General features: G+C 44.4%; 1 protein-coding gene across 5 annotated transcripts in view; it reads right to left on the bottom strand.

The window, feature by feature from the left end:
* LOC118396446 (ATP-binding cassette sub-family C member 8) overlaps window positions 1-17,624 on the bottom strand; it is a 125,166-nt gene that overhangs the window by 31,921 nt on the left and 75,621 nt on the right. For 4 of the 5 annotated variants that reach the window (XM_052465488.1, XM_052465487.1, XM_052465485.1 and 1 more), the window contains 4 exons: window positions 15,805-15,861; window positions 11,550-11,591; window positions 11,139-11,237; window positions 161-245 (listed from right to left, as the gene is read on the bottom strand). In XM_052465488.1, coding sequence (XP_052321448.1) covers window positions 161-245; window positions 11,139-11,237; window positions 11,550-11,591; window positions 15,805-15,861 — 283 coding nt within the window. The remainder of the gene's footprint in view (window positions 1-160; window positions 246-11,138; window positions 11,238-11,549; window positions 11,592-15,804; window positions 15,862-17,624) is intronic. The other variant, XM_052465486.1, reaches the window with a different exon arrangement.

Raw genomic sequence — 17,624 nt, 5'->3', positions numbered from 1 at the left:
CTGAATACATCAAGATTCTATAAAGGTTATACTTGATTACTACTATTATAATGTGGTCCCCTCGATTGCCATTTAGTAAGTGAGAATGACAAGAGACAGGAGCGAGTGGTCCCGAGTGACAGAAACAGTGACAGAGACAGTGACGGTGCGGGTCACTGACCCTCTCTCCGATCTCCGTCTGGTCTCCCTGTGGCAGGATGTCGATATCCGGCTGCAGGGAACACGCCTCGATGACAGCCTTGTACCTGGACATCACAGAAACAGATAATCAGATGACAACCGTGACATTAAAACAAATACCCTGAAATGTCAATGGGCTGAGGAAAGCTGAACAGATTCATAGTGATTTGTACTGTCAGAGTAACGATATCATGGTACACTGTAAAAAAAAAAATGTTACCGTTGTTTTTACGGTAATTTACAGGCAGTAAAAGTACATTTTACAGTAAAAGAAATGGTACAGTATGTTACCATAACCAGTTTTATTTCACTGGACGCTGCTGTTGTTTCTGTAACTCCTGCTGCCGTTTCTTTAAGGCATCCGCCCGCTGCATAATGACAGTGTCGTGATGTCTCACCAGCTCGCACAGACGTTCCACCAAAACTGGACATAATTGCGCTTAGCAAAATCTCATTATAAAAAAAACACCAAAAAAGGACATTTGCAAGCGGGTAGAAGCGAAGTAGCAGAACGCCCATCTCGTCTGTGTTTATACCAGAAGGGATACTGGGAAAATGTGGTGGAGACACAGCGGTGGGACTTATGTTGCAAAATTCATTCAATACTGCCCCTCAGTCTTCACACGTCAGGTCTCCATTTCCATGGAGGAGAGAAACTGTGTCAAATGTTGGAGAATATTACAAGGAGCTGGCCCCCTTTTGTGACGACGTTGCAACACTGCGCTACGCCCCATCGGCCCTGTCTGCGTATTGTCTGTAGACCCCTTAAGAAGATTTGAATTATATAAAGGGATGAATGAAGCGTCTGGCCCTGGGGCTTTATTAAAGAGAGATGGAGAGAGAGAGAGAGAGAGAGAGAGAGAGAGAGAGAGAGAGAGAGGGTGGAGAGGACAGATAAAAAGAGAGAAAAAAAGAAAAGCCCGAAGAGGAGAATAAAACAGACAGGCTGTAGGAAGGGAACAATAGAGCAGCATCTGGGGTAGTTACAATAAAACGTCTAAAATGAATGCATCCAGGACTATAACATACACGTTTGGTTAAGTAGGTTCTTCATCCTCAAGTCAGCTGCTAGGGGGGTCCTGGACAAAGACAACGTCTGGACTGGCCGGTCCAGTTGAGACCGGACCCAACCGCTCCCCAGCACCATCACACTGGGGAACAACAGAGGTTTCGTCCACTACTACGGCATGCCCAAAACTGTGCAGGAACTGTGGCCAACTGGGCCATCTGGATGATGACTGGACAGAAACCAGACAAACAACAGACCAACAAGAGACCAGACAAACAACAGAAAAAACAAGAGACCAAACAACAGACCAACAAGAGACCAGACAAACAACAGAAAAAACAACAGACCAGACAACAGGCCAGACAACAGACCAGACAAACAACAGACCAGACAAGAAATCAGACAAACAGACCAACAAGAGACCAAACAAACAGACCAACAAGAGACCAGACAAACAACAGACCAGACAAACAACAGACAAACAGACCAACAAGAGACCAAACAAACAGACCAACAAGAGACCAGACAAACAGACCAGACAAACAACAGACCAGACAAACAACAGACCAGACAAACAACAGACCAGACAAACAACAGACCAGACAAGAAACCAGACAAACAACAGACCAGACAAGAGACCAGACAAACAACAGACCAGACAAACAACAGACCAGACAAACAACAGACCAAAAGACCAGACAAAGACAACAGACCAGACAAGACACCAGACAAACAAGAGACCAGACAAACACCAGACAAACAAGAGACCAGATAAACACCAGACAAACAAGAGACCAGACAAGAGACCAGACAAACAACAGACCAGACAAACAACAGACCAGACAAACAACAAACCACCGAGAGACCAGACAAGAGACCAGACAAGAGACCAGACAAACAACAGACCAGACAAACAACAGACCAGACAAGAGACCAGACAAACAAGAGACCAGACAAACAAGAGACCAGATAAGAGACCAGACAAACAAGAGACCAGACAAGAGACCAGACAAACAAGAGACCAGACAAGAGACCAGACAAACAACAGACCAAAAAGAAACCAGACAAACAAGAGACCAGACAAGAGACCAGACAAACAAGAGACCAGACAAGAGACCAGACAAACAACAGACCAGACAAGAGACCAGACAAACAAGAGACCAGACAAGAGACCAGACAAACAACAGACCAGACAAGAAACCAAACAAACAAGAGACCAGACAAGAGACCAGACAAGAGACCAGACAAGAGACCAGACAAGAGACCAGACAAGAGACCAGACAGACAACAGACAGACAACAGACCAGACAAGAAACCAGACCACCTAGAGACCAGACAAGAGACCAGACAGACAACAGACCAGACAAGAAACCAGACCACCTAGAGACCAGACAAGAGACCAGACAAACAACAGACCAGACAAGAGACCAGACAAACAACAGACCAGACAAGAGACCAGACAAGAGACCAGGCAAGAGACCAGACAAGAGACCAGACAAGAGACCAGACAAGAGACCAGACAAACAACAGACCAAAAAGAAACCAGACAAACAAGAGACCAGACAAGAGACCAGACAAGAGACCAGACAAGAGACCAGACAAACAAGAGACCAGACAAACAAGAGACCAGACAAACAAGAGACCAGACAAACAACAGACCAGACAAAGACCAGACAAGAGACCAGACCAGACAAACAAGAGACCAGACAAAGAACAGACAACCGAGAGACCAGACAAGAGACCAGACAAACAACAGACCAAAAAGAAACCAGACCATACAATAGACCAGACAAGAGACCAGACAAGAGACCAGACAAACAAGAGACCAGACAAACAAGAGACCAGACAAACAAGAGACCAGACAAACAACAGATGGAACAAGAGACCAGACAAACAACAGACCAACAAGAGACCAGACAAACAAGAGACCAACAAGAGACCAGACAAACAAGAGACCAACAAGAGACCAGACAAACAAGAGACCAGACAAGAGACCAGACAAACAAGAGACCAGACAAACAACAGACCAGACAAAAAACCAGACCAGACAAACAACAGACCAGACAAACAACAGACCACCGAGAGACCAGACAAGAGACCAGACAAACAACAGACCAACAAGAGACCACTCCAGAACCCAAACCCTGATGCCAGAAAACACAACCTATCCCTCTGAGAAACCATCCCCCCCCTTGACCCCCCTACCATACCCCCTACTGCCCCTGACTCCTCCCCCTGCTCCTTAGCTACCCAGATCCACCCCTTTAGCCCTCCCTGCCCCTGATCCCACACAGCAGCAAACCAGCCAGCCTCAGTCCAGACACCCCGGCCCCTCCAATCCGCCTTCACCTCTCCCAGCATCCCCTATTCCATCACCAAGTCAGTACAGAGGGCCACCAGGAAGTCAGTGGGGAGGCACACCAAGACCTGTGAACAGCCAAGATCCACCCAACAACACAAACGATCTGCTAGAGGCCCTCATCCAAATCTGAAACAAAATGATCATTTGAGTTGCATCTTCGTTAATTCTCCTGCCCCCACAAAAAAAACGTAATGTGAAAAAGTAGATTTTCATCCCGGTCCTATATTCTAAGACTTGATTGGGGTTGGGCCGGCCCGGGTTTAGCGCAACATTGTAACCTACTGTATGTGTGAGAACAACGGGTGGCCGTGGCTGTGTGAGAAGTGCGTCTGTATCTCTCACATAACTAGAATGAGATTCACTTTCTATGAACTCTCTCCCTCTCTGCTCTGATAGACATGAGCCTGCAACTTTCCTCTCTCCAGCGTTCCACTTCAATATTTATTTCCTTATAGAATTATGGCCACGCAAAGGGTTCTGGAGGAACTGCAGCACCCCTGATAAATTGAAATACATTTGCCAAAGTTATAGAATTACTGCTCTGTTGAGAAATAAATTAAATCATTCAGAATAGCCTACTACACCATGAGAAGGCCTATAATTTAGCCACGGAGAATCGATAGCTTCTTGTGGACTGTAGCCCAATAACAAGGAATAGCCTACAGTAGGGAACGCAGGGGGAAACCTGTCAGTGAACAAACAGCATGCAGACAAAACAGGCCTTTCGCAATATTTCAAATACAAATCGAGGGAAAATACAGGTTGGAAAGCAAATGGCTCCTGCTGAAAAGAGAAGACTGTAGGCTACCAACATACTTCCAAAGTAAAACAAGAGAGAGATAAGCTTTTGGCACGAACACACGTCATTGGGTGAAACAGTGAAACTGGAAAGCATTTTGTTGGACTAGAACTTCCTCATATCTTAGCCTACAATATGTGTCGACACACCGAGGCCTAGGCTATTGCTGGATTCAAGACAAGGTCGTTTTTTACGGATCTCAGTTTGTCAGTGTCAACGTAGCCTGCCATTTCGATCACTTGGGCTGTATTAAAAGATTCTGCCAAAGTCTCCAGTCATGTAAAATAACGTAGAATTGCATTAAATGCATTTATAATAAGGCCATATCTTCCCCAGACCCTAGGCTACTAAAATGTTTCCCAATGTGTGCAACTTCTGTAAGTGCCTCTACTCTACTGCTAAATGCCACTATGCAAATGTGATGATATGCATGCATTTAACATTACATTTAAGTCATTTAGCAGACGCTCTTATCCAGAGCGACTTACAAATTGGTGCATTCACCTTATGACATCCAGTGGAACAGCCACTTTACAATAGTGCATCTAAATCTTTTAAGGGGTGGGGGGTGAGAAGGATTACTTTATCCTATCCTAGGTATTCCTTAAAGAGGTGGGGTTTCAGGTGTCTCCGGAAGGTGGTGATTGACTCCGCTGTCCTGGTGTCGTGAGGGAGTTTGTTCCACCATTGGGGGCCAGAGCAGCGAACAGTTTTGACTGGGCTGAGCGGGAACTGTACTTCCTCAGTGGTAGGGAGGCGAGCAGGCCAGAGGTGGATGAACGCAGTGCCCTTGTTTGGGTGTAGGGCCTGATCAGAGCCTGGAGGTACTGAGGTGCCGTTCCCCTCACAGCTCCGTAGGCAAGCACCATGGTCTTGTAGCGGATGCGAGCTTCAACTGGAAGCCAGTGGAGAGAGCGGAGGAGCGGGGTGACGTGAGAGAACTTGGGAAGGTTGAACACCAGACGGGCTGCAGCGTTCTGGATGAGTTGTAGGGGTTTAATGGCACAGGCAGGGAGCCCAGCCAACAGCGAGTTGCAGTAATCCAGACGGGAGATGACAAGTGCCTGGATTAGGACCTGCGCCGCTTCCTGTGTGAGGCAGGGTCGTACTCTGCGGATGTTGTAGAGCATGAACCTACAGGAACGGGCCACCGCCTTGATGTTAGTTGAGAACGACAGGGTGTTGTCCAGGATCACGCCAAGGTTCTTAGCGCTCTGGGAGGAGGACACAATGGAGTTGTCAACCGTGATGGCGAGATCATGGAACGGGCAGTCCTTCCCGGGAGGAAGAGCAGCTCCGTCTTGCCGAGGTTCAGCTTGAGGTGGTGATCCGTCATCCACACTGATATGTCTGCCAGACATGCAGAGATGCGATTCGCCACCTGGTCATCAGAAGGGGAAAGGAGAAGATTAATTGTGTGTCGTCTGCATAGCAATGATAGGAGAGACCATGTGAGGTTATGACAGAGCCAAGTGACTTGGTGTATAGCGAGAATAGGAGAGGGCCTAGAACAGAGCCCTGGGGGACACCAGTGGTGAGAGCGCGTGGTGAGGAGACAGATTCTCGCCACGCCACCTGGTAGGAGCGACCTGTCAGGTAGGACGCAATCCAAGCGTGGGCCGCGCCGGAGATGCCCAACTCGGAGAGGGTAGAGGAGGATCTGATGGTTCACAGTATCGAAGGCAGCCGATAGGTCTAGAAGGATGAGAGCAGAGGAGAGAGAGTTAGCTTTAGCAGTGCGGAGCGCCTCCGTGATACAGAGAAGAGCAGTCTCAGTTGAATGACTAGTCTTGAAACCTGACTGATTTAGATCAAGAAGGTCATTCTGAGAGAGATAGCGGGAGAGCTGGCCAAGGACGGCACGTTCAAGAGTTTTGGAGAGAAAAGAAAGAAGGGATACTGGTCTGTAGTTGTTGACATCGGAGGGATCGAGTGTAGGTTTTTTCAGAAGGGGTGCAACTCTCGCTCTCTTGAAGACGGAAGGGACGTAGCCAGCGGTCAGGGATGAGTTGATGAGCGAGGTGAGGTAAGGGAGAAGGTCTCCGGAAATGGTCTGGAGAAGAGAGGAGGGGATAGGGTCAAGCGGGCAGGTTGTTGGGCGGCCGGCCGTCACAAGACGCGAGATTTCATCTGGAGAGAGAGGGGAGAAAGAGGTCAGAGCACAGGGTAGGGCAGTGCACCTCAAAACTCCCCCACCCCACACTCGCCCTCCCTTTTTGTTCCCGGTACCTCCCGAGTAATAAATGAAGCGCTGAGCAGCTGTAGGCGTATATGTAATCATAACATTGCAGGTCATGTTTCTCCTTTTCTGACATTGGTCTGACATGGTTTATTTCTGCTACGCAACAAATATTAGGCTACCATTCATCCATCACTCATTCAATTGCTCAGCATGCTCGAAAAGTAAATAGACTAGTACCCCATTTAAAATATTTGACAGTATGGGTAGGCTACAGTATTGCTGTGCAATAGGAGCGCGACGGCAGCCTATTTCATCTCTGAGCCCATACCAAGGCAGGATATATAATAATAATATATATTTTTATTTTATATAGTGCTTTCATTACCAAGAGAATCTGAAGGACGTTGTAAAAACCAAAATGTAGAGATCTGATAGGTTGTTTGGCAGATGGTCTCCCGCAGCTTCAGATGATAAGGTGTTGCTCAGCCAGGCAGCTCATCAGGAAGGCTTAAGCGAAGGGAGCTAGGATGTCACCGAGAGGGGTGCCTCGCCAGTCAGTTACTTAGCCGGGTCCGGAGCGCTTCATCAGGCACCTCGCTCCTCGTCTCCTCTTCCTCTGTAGGCAGGCTGGATAGTCCACTACAGAAGTGTAGCGCCCATCTGGGTGATGTTTCGGCTGTTATCAGCGCCAGAAAGACCACCACACCTCAGCAGTAGTCAGGTGTAAAAAAATATATATAATTTAAAAACCAGAGCTGTATTGACGCATCCTTTAAACGATCGCATGGCCAGCTAGCTAGCTAACCATATGGACACAAATCATCTATTGATAAACTAAATATTGAACAAAAATTTGTCTGTGCGTATTTCGAATAGACAATCAATCTTGCAGAATGCCTGGCCAGTGTTTGGCACATGTGGAGGCATACATTTTTGGGTTTGGAAAAAGTCACGGCAAATGATGAAAACATTATGCCCACACCTCTACAGAAATCTGACCAAATTTGCCATTGCTATTTCGTTCAGAAACTGTCCTGGCCCAGTTCCAACACCCAGTTCCAGCAAATAAGGGTGTTTATATGGTATGGCTCTGATTTATCAATGAAAACATGTGTATAACTTGAGTGCAACAGCTTGATAAATCCCAATCATTTGTTGTGCACGCAAATCCCAGAATCTCCATGTACGCCAAAACGTAGTATGACATTTACACATGGTTGATAATTGAGGCCCCAGAGGAGCACTGAGACTACAGAGAGAACTATCCCACCGGGCTTGGAGAAACAGAGAAACAGGGAAGAGAGAGAGCGAATGAGAGAAATGAAAACTGCTCAACTATTGTTCTCGGAGACAGAGAGAAAGGGAGGAAAAAAGAGGGGGGGAGGAAAGAGAGTCAAAGAGAGAGGGAGAGAGAGCGATAGCAGCAAGGGGAAACAATGGAGAGAGAGAGAGAGAGACAAAGTAACAAGTGTGAGTAGGTAAACACTACTCCTTTATGCTTCTCCACAGCAACTGAGATAACTCAGGGTTCCATTTAATGATATTTTCTGCAGCTTGGCCATTAGGCCCAGAGAGAGGAGATAGGACCACAAACACACAGGCCACCTGCTCGTCTGGGAAAGCATTTGTCATAAGGATTTTTTTTTTACGTGTGTATCACCATACCCATCCAGTGGCAGGGGAAAACAGCATATGGTGTTGTGCCACGGGTGGGGGTGGAAGATTGGGTGGGAGGGCAGAAACAGTTAGCAATGACAAAAGAGACAAACTGAGATTTAGAATGGCCTGAATCAGACGTCAACTAACCCTTAATTTGATTTTTTATTTTATTTGACCTTTATTTAACCAGGCAAGTCAGTTAAGAACATATTCTTATTTTCAATGACGGCCTGGGAACAGTGGGTTAACTGCCTGTTCAGGGGCAGAACGACAGATTTGTACCTTGTCAGGTCGGGGGTTTGAACTCGCAACCTTCCGGTTACTAGTCCAACGCTCTAACCACTAGGCTACGCTGCCGCCCCGGGGGGTGGGGGGTGGGGGGGGTCCCTCACATGATACAGTATTTCGCTTTTGTTCAAATGTTTTACAAGCAGTTTACAGTGCATTCGGAAAGTATTCAGACTACTTGACTTTTACCCACATTTGTTACAGCCGTATTCTAAAATCAGTCTTAAGAGTTTATAGTATCAGAGCAAAAACCAAGCCAAGAGGTCGAAGGAATTGTCCCTAAAGATCATAGACGGGGTTGTTGCCATAAGTCTCCTGTGACGATCTGAAGGAATTGTCCCTAAAGATCATAGACAGGGTTGTCGTCATTAGTCTCCTGTGACGATCTGAAGGATCAGGTTACAGTGGGTCCGCTCTACAGCGTGCTCTCTCTCGTAGAGGGGCAGAGAGGGAAGTTTTATGGTCGGTCATAAAATACGCTGCCCCTATGCTCTGTAGTGTTCGAGATTAGAATGTAAACTGTGGAACACAGAGAGACACTTGGACATCAAACGTTTGAATAATTAAACAATATTTATATTTTTGAGAAGGTGGGAGTGGCCCGTGGACACTTAAGGGACAGTCATGTCGAGTGTGTTTCATTTGGGGATCTCATGAAGGACAGGAAACACACATAACTGTGTCTCTTAAAGTGTACATTTCCCAGCTGTCAGGTTTACATCTAAATATTGTGAAACGTATGTGATTAAACATGAAACTATTTGTGAAAAGATGTAATGTGATGTTAATCTTCTAAATGAGAAAATATGGGTTTTCATATAAAGGTAACCAAATCAGTGGCCACGCCCACGTGAGCATAGACATTACAGTCGGCGTCATGGACTGCCCCTTTTCTCAGAAGTGTATAAAACCCACTCCTGATGAAATTTACAGTAGACCAGAAAACACGGCGCTGACGCTACATGTTGAAATTGTTAAGAACTACAATTCTCTAAGTCACGGAGACAGACCATACAGCTGGAAATGACGTAAGTCTAGTACGTGTATACCGACAACTGCGGAAGCATCTATTCCTACATTCCTACCTACATCTATAGCAACAACCATGTGTACGCCTGACTTATCCATTACAACAGACACTATCCGGGAACCGCAGAGAAAGCGACAACTACGAAAGACATTGTGGCTTCTAGGGATGTTAACCAGAGACTCTCTGATGAACGGACTCTCCAGCAGACGGACCGGCGATTCCAACAGAGAAGACAACGACATACGGGCGTAAATATATACATTGCAATTATTCTCGAATAAGCGGCTGTTCATGTGCAAAAGATTAGCATTTCAACTAATATAATTATCAACTGTGTGTAGTGAATCCATTTTGTCTCTCCTGCTCTTCTAGGGACTTATCAATGCATTGTGTTAGTAACCAATATCTACTGTTTGTTTGTTATGTATTTCTGTGATTATTTAGATAGTAAATAAATAATTAAGACAATTTGTATATAGCTGATTCATCATTTAGGCTAGGGTTCATGCAGATATCCAATGTTCAGTAATGAGAATGTTCAGTAATGAGAACTGACGAGTTAATAATGGTACATTAATAGAAGAAGAATCGATAAGATATGAAAATATCTGAAGTGTCGATTCGGGAAGTAGAGACTATAAACATTTTCCCGTGGTGCCCCGACTTCCTAGTTAATTAAAGTTGACATGATTAGTTTAATCACGTAATAATACTTACACAGAGAATTGATTTGATAAAATAAGTCTTCACATTTAATGATAGTCACAGACACGACAATTGTATCGGGTTAGAGATCTGGGAAACGGTGCCGAAACATTTCTGCAGCATTGAAGGTCTCCAAGAACACAGTGGCCTCCATCATTTTTAAAAGGAAGAAGTTTGGAACCACCAAGACTCTTCCTAGAGTTGGCCAATGGTCACTCTGATCGAGAATCACGTCTGGAGGAAACCAGGCACAATGCCTACAGTGAAGCATGGTGGTGTCAGTTTCATGCTGTGGGGATGTTTTTCAGCAGCAGGGACTGGGAGACTAGTCAGGATCGAAGGAAAGATGAAAACCTGCTCCAGAGCGCTCAGGACCTCAGACTGGGGAGAAGGTTCACCTTCCAACAGGACAATGACCCTATGCACACAGCCAAGACCACACAGGAGAGGCTTCGGGACAAGTCTCTGAAGGTCCTTGAGTGGCCCAGCCAGAGCCCGGACTTGAACCCAATCGAACATCTCTGGAGAGACCTGAAAATAGTTGTGCAGCGACGCTCCCTATCCAACCTGACAGAGCTTGAGGGGATCTGCAGAGAAGAATTGGAGAAACTCCCCAAATACAGGTGTGCCAAGCTTGTAGCTTCATACCCAAGAAGACTAGAGGCTGCAATTGCTGCCAAAGGTGCTTCAACAAACTACTGAGTAAAGGGTCTGAAAACTTATGTAAATGTAATATCTGTTTTTTAAATAAATTAGCAAACATTTCTAAAAAACTGTTTTTGCTTTGTTATTATGGGTTATTGTGTATAGATTGATGAGGGGGGGAAACAATTTAATACATTTTTTAATAAGGCTGTAATGTAAAAAAAAATGTGGAAAAGGGGTCTGAATACTTTCCGAATGCACTGTATAATCAAGTCTCACCTGGGTTTGATCATGGGCATCTCAAAGGTGATGTTCTCCACCAGCGTCGCGTTGAGCAGCCAGGGCTTCTGGGAAGCATAAGCCACAGAGCCTCTCTTCCTGCCAAGATAAACACAGTGTCAAGATCATCCAACATCTCACAACTTCCTGTCTTTCACAATGACGCACAAAGATAAAACACACTTCATGGCAGACTAGGTTCAAATGTAAAATGGTTTTGGATTGCTTTCTGTGTTGTTCAATTACAATGGAAACCAGGGTATTATCTTGTTTTTTTGTTGTAATACAGGCAGTTACTTTACTGTATTGACTAGATACTGTGTGTATTTTTCTATTGTGGATAACAGTGTATAAGAGTAAATACAGCATCTCCATAGCGATCATCTGGTGCGAGGCGTCATGTGTGCTTACTGAATATCCCCATCACCAGCTGCATCCTTGTCTGATGTGGGGCTGCAATGGCACACACATAGACACCATTAGCACCAGTAATGTATACAGTCGGCAACACAAACTAAAACAAGGCGATCGTTGCCCTATATGTGCATGTCTATCATTAGATCTTAGTGTCTATAAACAAAACAAACTATTACTTCCTGTAATTTGAAGATTCTGACTCACTCTGAATATAGAGGACAGAGTTTTTGCAAAAAGCCGCATACGTCATGGCTGGATTTAATGCGGTTGTATTTAGTCTGTTATTGCGTGTCTTTTTTTGGTGTAGTTATAATTGGTGTGACATATTAGCAAGATAAATACAAGATAAATGGATTCTCTCTCTCTCTCTCTCTCTCTCTCTCTCTCTCTCTCTCTGAGTTCCCCTGTGGTCTGCCAGGGGTGACAGGAGCTCAGCTGCCTGTCCTTGGCTGCTACTTGAGGGAGAAGGGGAGCGGGAAGAGTGAAAGGGATGATGAGAGGGAGGACTAGAATATTTTTGAAAGGAGAGAGTTGGTTGATAAGTGTCCCAGGGTCTATCTAATGGTCCTGATCACCACAGACAGACAGGGCCAGTCTAGAGGCATGTCCCAGACAGGATGTCACAAGGCTGTGCTCCAGTGATTAAACAGCGGATTAGATGAAGTGGAAACCAAGGGGGGAATTCTAACATCCACTTAAAGGTCCCAAACAGTAAATCTTGATTCCCATGTAAAATAGCCTTTTGAGTGACCAAAACATCACCCATATCATTTTTTTCCCAGATAAAAATGCTTAGAATTGAAGAAAATTGTCCTTTTTCTTTCATGTCTAACTATCAGCAAGGCTTAAAAGACAGGCTGAGAGGGCGGAGAGCTAATAGACTGAGTGGGCGGGGAGTTCACCTTGACTGACAGTTCATTGACACAACTACGTCAAGAAACTCGGATGCAGCGCTGCATTGAAATAACCTCAAGCACATTTGCAGATACAAAGAAACGAACAGCAAACGAACATATAAATTGCATGCAACATCCATCCCCGTCATACACTACCGGTCAAACGTTTTAGAACACCTACTCATTCAAGTGTTTTTCTTTCTTTTATTTTGTACTATTTTCTACATTGTAGAAAAATTGTGAAGACATCAAAACTACGGAATCATGTAGTAACCAAAAAAGTGTTAAACAAATCAATATATATTTTATATTTGAGATTCTTCACTTGATGACTATAAAACTAGCCAGTAACTAGCAAACACCAGACATAGAAGAAAGGGGAAACCTATACGTATCTTTGCCATAGATTAATAGGAAAAACCTGTAATTATATTTGTGGACACCCTGCAGTAGAATGTTGGCACCAGTAAACTGGCCAGCTAGCTATGTAAACCACACCCCTCTGCAAACACAATTCATGAGATGACGGTTACTAGTCGGTACTTATTTAGTTAAGTAAGAATATAAGACGTTACCATTTGGTCATCCTGCTTTGATATTGTTTCATCCAAATAATGTATCATTCAATTTCATGAAAAACATGATTTGGACTGTGCAGGACCAAAGTCAAATTGAGAATTTTACTTAAGTGGAAGTTAAGTGTTCACACCTAAAGTTGGGAGTAATAACTCAGACACACCGGTAGGAATGTCAAACAGAGTGCCCGGCAGTCAATTTCTTTTGTGTCCACACAGAAAAGGCCTTGAAGTGCTCAGCCACTCAGCCTTGTTAAAATACTCCAAACCAGAAGGTGGCAGTAGCTTTGTTTGGCAATGCATGTCTGTGTGTGTTACATAGTTCATGGTCGAGATTCCAGCTAGCTGCGCTAGCCAGATTGCCACAGCTAGATAACTACTAGCAAGATGGCAAATAAATAATTGAATTCACTCTCCATTAACCTATACTGCCAGTGTCCCTTGCTAAATGTTTAGCTAGCTAGAATTTTCAGTAGCTAGCACAACATATCTAGCTAGCTATCTTTTTATGGACATTGAACTAAATGGGCAGCTATAATGTAAATACTAGCTACAGTGGTTAGCTATCTTGAAGGAAGTATTTAGTGTTTTGTACATTGCATCTGTGCACTTAGCTAGCTACCATCCCATAGCCTACATTGCATATGAAATGTGACAAAATGCCCTCTTAGTTCCTTTTTGTTGTCATGTTGGTGGTTCGTGCCCTCCGATTGGCTCAAAGTCAAGTTGTTGGCCACTGACGAGCTTCACAATTCTACAAGTAGAAACAGCAGGATCGTCGCTACCGGGTCGACACGCAGTAGGTACAGCTTTTGTTCTAGCAAGAGAAGGAATGGCCTCCCACTGTGATAAGTACCTATCGGCAGTCTATCGGCAGTAAGATTATCGGTGCGTTTCACGTTTAAGGTGTAGCAGCGACGGAACTTGTGTCTAATAACACTAAGTGAAGCAGACTTCTGCTGAGGTCTTAGGTGGGACACTCAGCTCAGATGGTGTAGTCTAGTGTCAACAGTGTTGACCAGGGGTCGGCAACAGCCGTTTCATTTAGGAAATCTGTTCCTAAGTATTCACACAGATAAAAAAAAAGAGAAATGATGTGATCATTTCTCAACATAATCAAGGTATGAAATGATTGTTCTCTATTTTGGGGCTCAGTTGTGGTCAATTAGCGGTGTACAAATTATTATAATTATGTCGCGGCCCCCAGTCCCGTAATCAATCAGCCCGCTGCTGAATCTAGTTGCCTTCCTATGGTGTAGACTGAATCAATATTCAACATTATGAAAATATATATGAATGATGCATGAGCTGTAAAATGACTATGGCCAAAAACATGTCATTCAAACACAATGATAATAAATGACACAACTTCACTTATTGATTTAGTCTCCCAGTCACTGCACAACAAAGTGAATACAAGAAGTCCCAGAAATGGTGTTAGCGTATGGCTGTATACTGTAGAGCAGTATGCTTCAACATGAAGAAGTATAAGAAACTAGGAATACCTAAGGAATACCTAGGATAGGATAAGTAATCCTTCTCACCCCCCTAAAAGATTTAGATGCACTATTGTAAAGTGGCTGTTCCACTGGATGTCATAAGGTGAATGCACCAATTTGTAAGTCGCTCTGGATAAGAGCGTCTGCTAAATGACTTAAATGTAAAATGTAAATGTAAAAACAGTATCCCCTGGGATACGCACTGATTTGTGTCTTGAACTACTATTCGCTACTGTCCTCACAGCCTCAGGTGGACACCAATTCTATTTACATGGCACTACCTCATACACGTCCCCCTCAAATATCCTCTCTCTCACTTTCTTACAGGGCACTAACAGTACTCTGGGATGCAACAGAGAAGCCACAGGTCAGCAGCTATAACCTTGGCGGTCTGTCTGGGAGAAAAACATGTCTTTATCCCTCTATTCCATTACTCTGATAGCCCCGGCCTGCTGAGGGATTACTACTGTTTCCAGGATTCTGTTAGCAGGTACACACACACACCTGTGGTATTCCTCATATATATATATATATTTTTTCTCTCTGCATTGTCGGGAAGGGCCTGTATCTACGCAGTTCAGTGTCAGTTTACACCTGTTTTTTACGATGCATGTGACCACTGCAATTCAATTTGATACACATACAGACAAACAGGCTTGCATGCACATAAGTACCACAAAAGCCACACACACAAACACACACCGTAGCATAGTACAAAGCTTCATGTTTTATTACGGAAAGTAGCGGAGCAGGACAGAGAAAGGGATTACCCAAAGACAACAGCCGTGTGTGTCTCTTTGTTTGTTTGTTTGTTTGTTTGTTTGTTTGTTTGTGCGTGTGTGTGTGTGTGTGTGTGTGTGTGTGTGTGTGTGTGTGTGTGTGTGTGTGTGTGTGCGCGCATGTCACGATTGTCTCTCTGTGTGTGTGTGTGTGTGTGTGTGTGTGTGTGTGTGTGTGTGTGTGTGTGTGTGTGTGTGTGTGGTGTGTGTGTGTGTGTGTTGCTCCCTGTTTGGATCATGCTGTGAGTGACATCATTGACAGATGGAAAGTTGAGCTGTGTTGATAGTGATGTAGAGCATATTAAATTGTGCCCTGCTATGTGTGTGAGAAAGATTGTTGCCGGAGACAAACACACAGATCCGTGTATGTCCTACCAAGACGTCCTCTGTATCTCTACTGTCGATGTGCCTCTTACATCAGTGACCCCTGTTCATATTGTGTTGACCTGGAGTATCCTAGAGCTATAGAAATGTTCTTACAAGCCAATACATGTACATACCTCTCGTCTCCTTCAGACACATACCTCTCATCGCCTTCAGAGTCCAGGTTGGGCAAACTGTAGAGAAAAGAAAGAGTTGAGAAAACAGAGGTCACGTCAATGTAAAAAGGTAGAATATTATTTAAGGCAATATGTCTTAAACTATGAAACACTCATGTAGTTACAGTAGTACTAAACGCCCTTTAAAAAAAATGTATAATCTTAATATTTTACCCAACCTCTGTTGCCACTAGTACTCCCTTTCACTGTGGTAGCTGTTTGGGTACTCCTGGCTCAGATTGAACTTCCCCAGGCCAGTAGGCACTGCTGTTGTATTTTTAGCCTTGACTAGTTGACATAGTTCCTGGGTCTGTGTTTCTGATGGCGTGAGTTTACAGACAGAAAGGTGAGAGCTGCAGATGTAGGATCCGATTACCCACCCTCAATTCCTAACCTTAACCATTAGGAGGATAGAGAAACATCTGACTCTAGGCCAGTTTCTTGGGGCATATTTTACATACACTGTGTTTTCACACCACCAAGCATGTAAAATGGCCAACGGCTCGAGGAGACATGACCTGGGAACACAGCTGTCAACAAACATTCCGGAAGACTGATATTTAAGAATCTGACGATGTGCCACACACACTCACGCACACGTGCACACACAGTCTAATAAAGTAAAAAAAGAAAAAAGAAGTGAGTTTGTGTGTTGAGAAGGTGTTTAGGCCTGTGGAGGAAAAAGATCTTTGTGACTGCAGGACAAACAACACATGGCAGAACAACTTTAACGTTAGGCCAACTAATACTGTACTGAAAGTAACTCCAGCTGTAGCATTCACACACTACTGTATGCCAGTCAATGTTCAAAACTTGCTTAGACTAAAGAAAACTGTAGAAGAAAGGGTTTGATTTTTTTTTAAGTCTCAAAATCCACAGAGTTTTCAACAGTTTGACAGAAAATAGACCCAGTCACTGGAGAGGCTAACGATGTCCCAGCTATCAGAGTGAGAGCTAATGTGCCATGTAAGAGGCTCTACTTATCCTGTCCTATTGTGCTTCCCTCACAAACCGGGATCACCAAACTCTTAGAGCTGATGACAACCAGCTTTCATCTCTTACGGAGACTCCTTCATCGTTAAGGATAATTATACTCTTCATGTCAAGACCTGCAGATAAGAGATTTTTAAAACCACAATCCTGAGGCCAAACGTATTTAAGTGACCATTGAACAGCAGGCGATATTCCAGATGGATCGTGATGTCGTTCTGCAAGCGCATCAGTACGTATAGAGAACATTGATCCTAATGGGAAATATTATCATCACCCAGCCAAGGGCGTACAGCACTAATCACAACTAAAAGATCAAAGGAACAGATACTTAGCTTGGAAGAACCGAATGTCTTTCCTGGTGGCCACTCCTGATAATAGTGAAAACGAGACAATGATAATGAGTCTTGGCGTGAGGAGACGCCACTTTCTCAGCCCAAATGAAAGTCTCGTTCGCCCGGCTCTTTAACTCACACAAACACCCAGAAACCCGGAAGGAAAACAAACCTCTACCCATTTCGCCATTTCGCAGGCTTGACAACTAATCCAAGATTAGACATATCTGATGAAAAACTGGACATGCACTGAACAACAGTCAATATCAGCCGGTTTACACCATTTTAGTCAACTTTTCTATTCTATTCTGGGAACCCAGAACTCATCTTGCGAACTGTTACGAGAGATTACTAGAAGTCATCATCCCAACCTCTCGGAGTATGTGCGGTGTCCTAGTTGGAACACGAGGGGACCCCTCTACGGGGGTTCATGGGGATTACTACACAGGGGTGAGG

The sequence above is a fragment of the Oncorhynchus keta genome, chromosome 17 (genome assembly GCF_023373465.1).
Source record: "Oncorhynchus keta strain PuntledgeMale-10-30-2019 chromosome 17, Oket_V2, whole genome shotgun sequence".
Classification (NCBI taxonomy): domain Eukaryota; kingdom Metazoa; phylum Chordata; class Actinopteri; order Salmoniformes; family Salmonidae; genus Oncorhynchus; species Oncorhynchus keta.
Note: the sequence above shows the minus strand (reverse complement) of the source record. Positions and strands in the feature narration are given on the sequence as shown.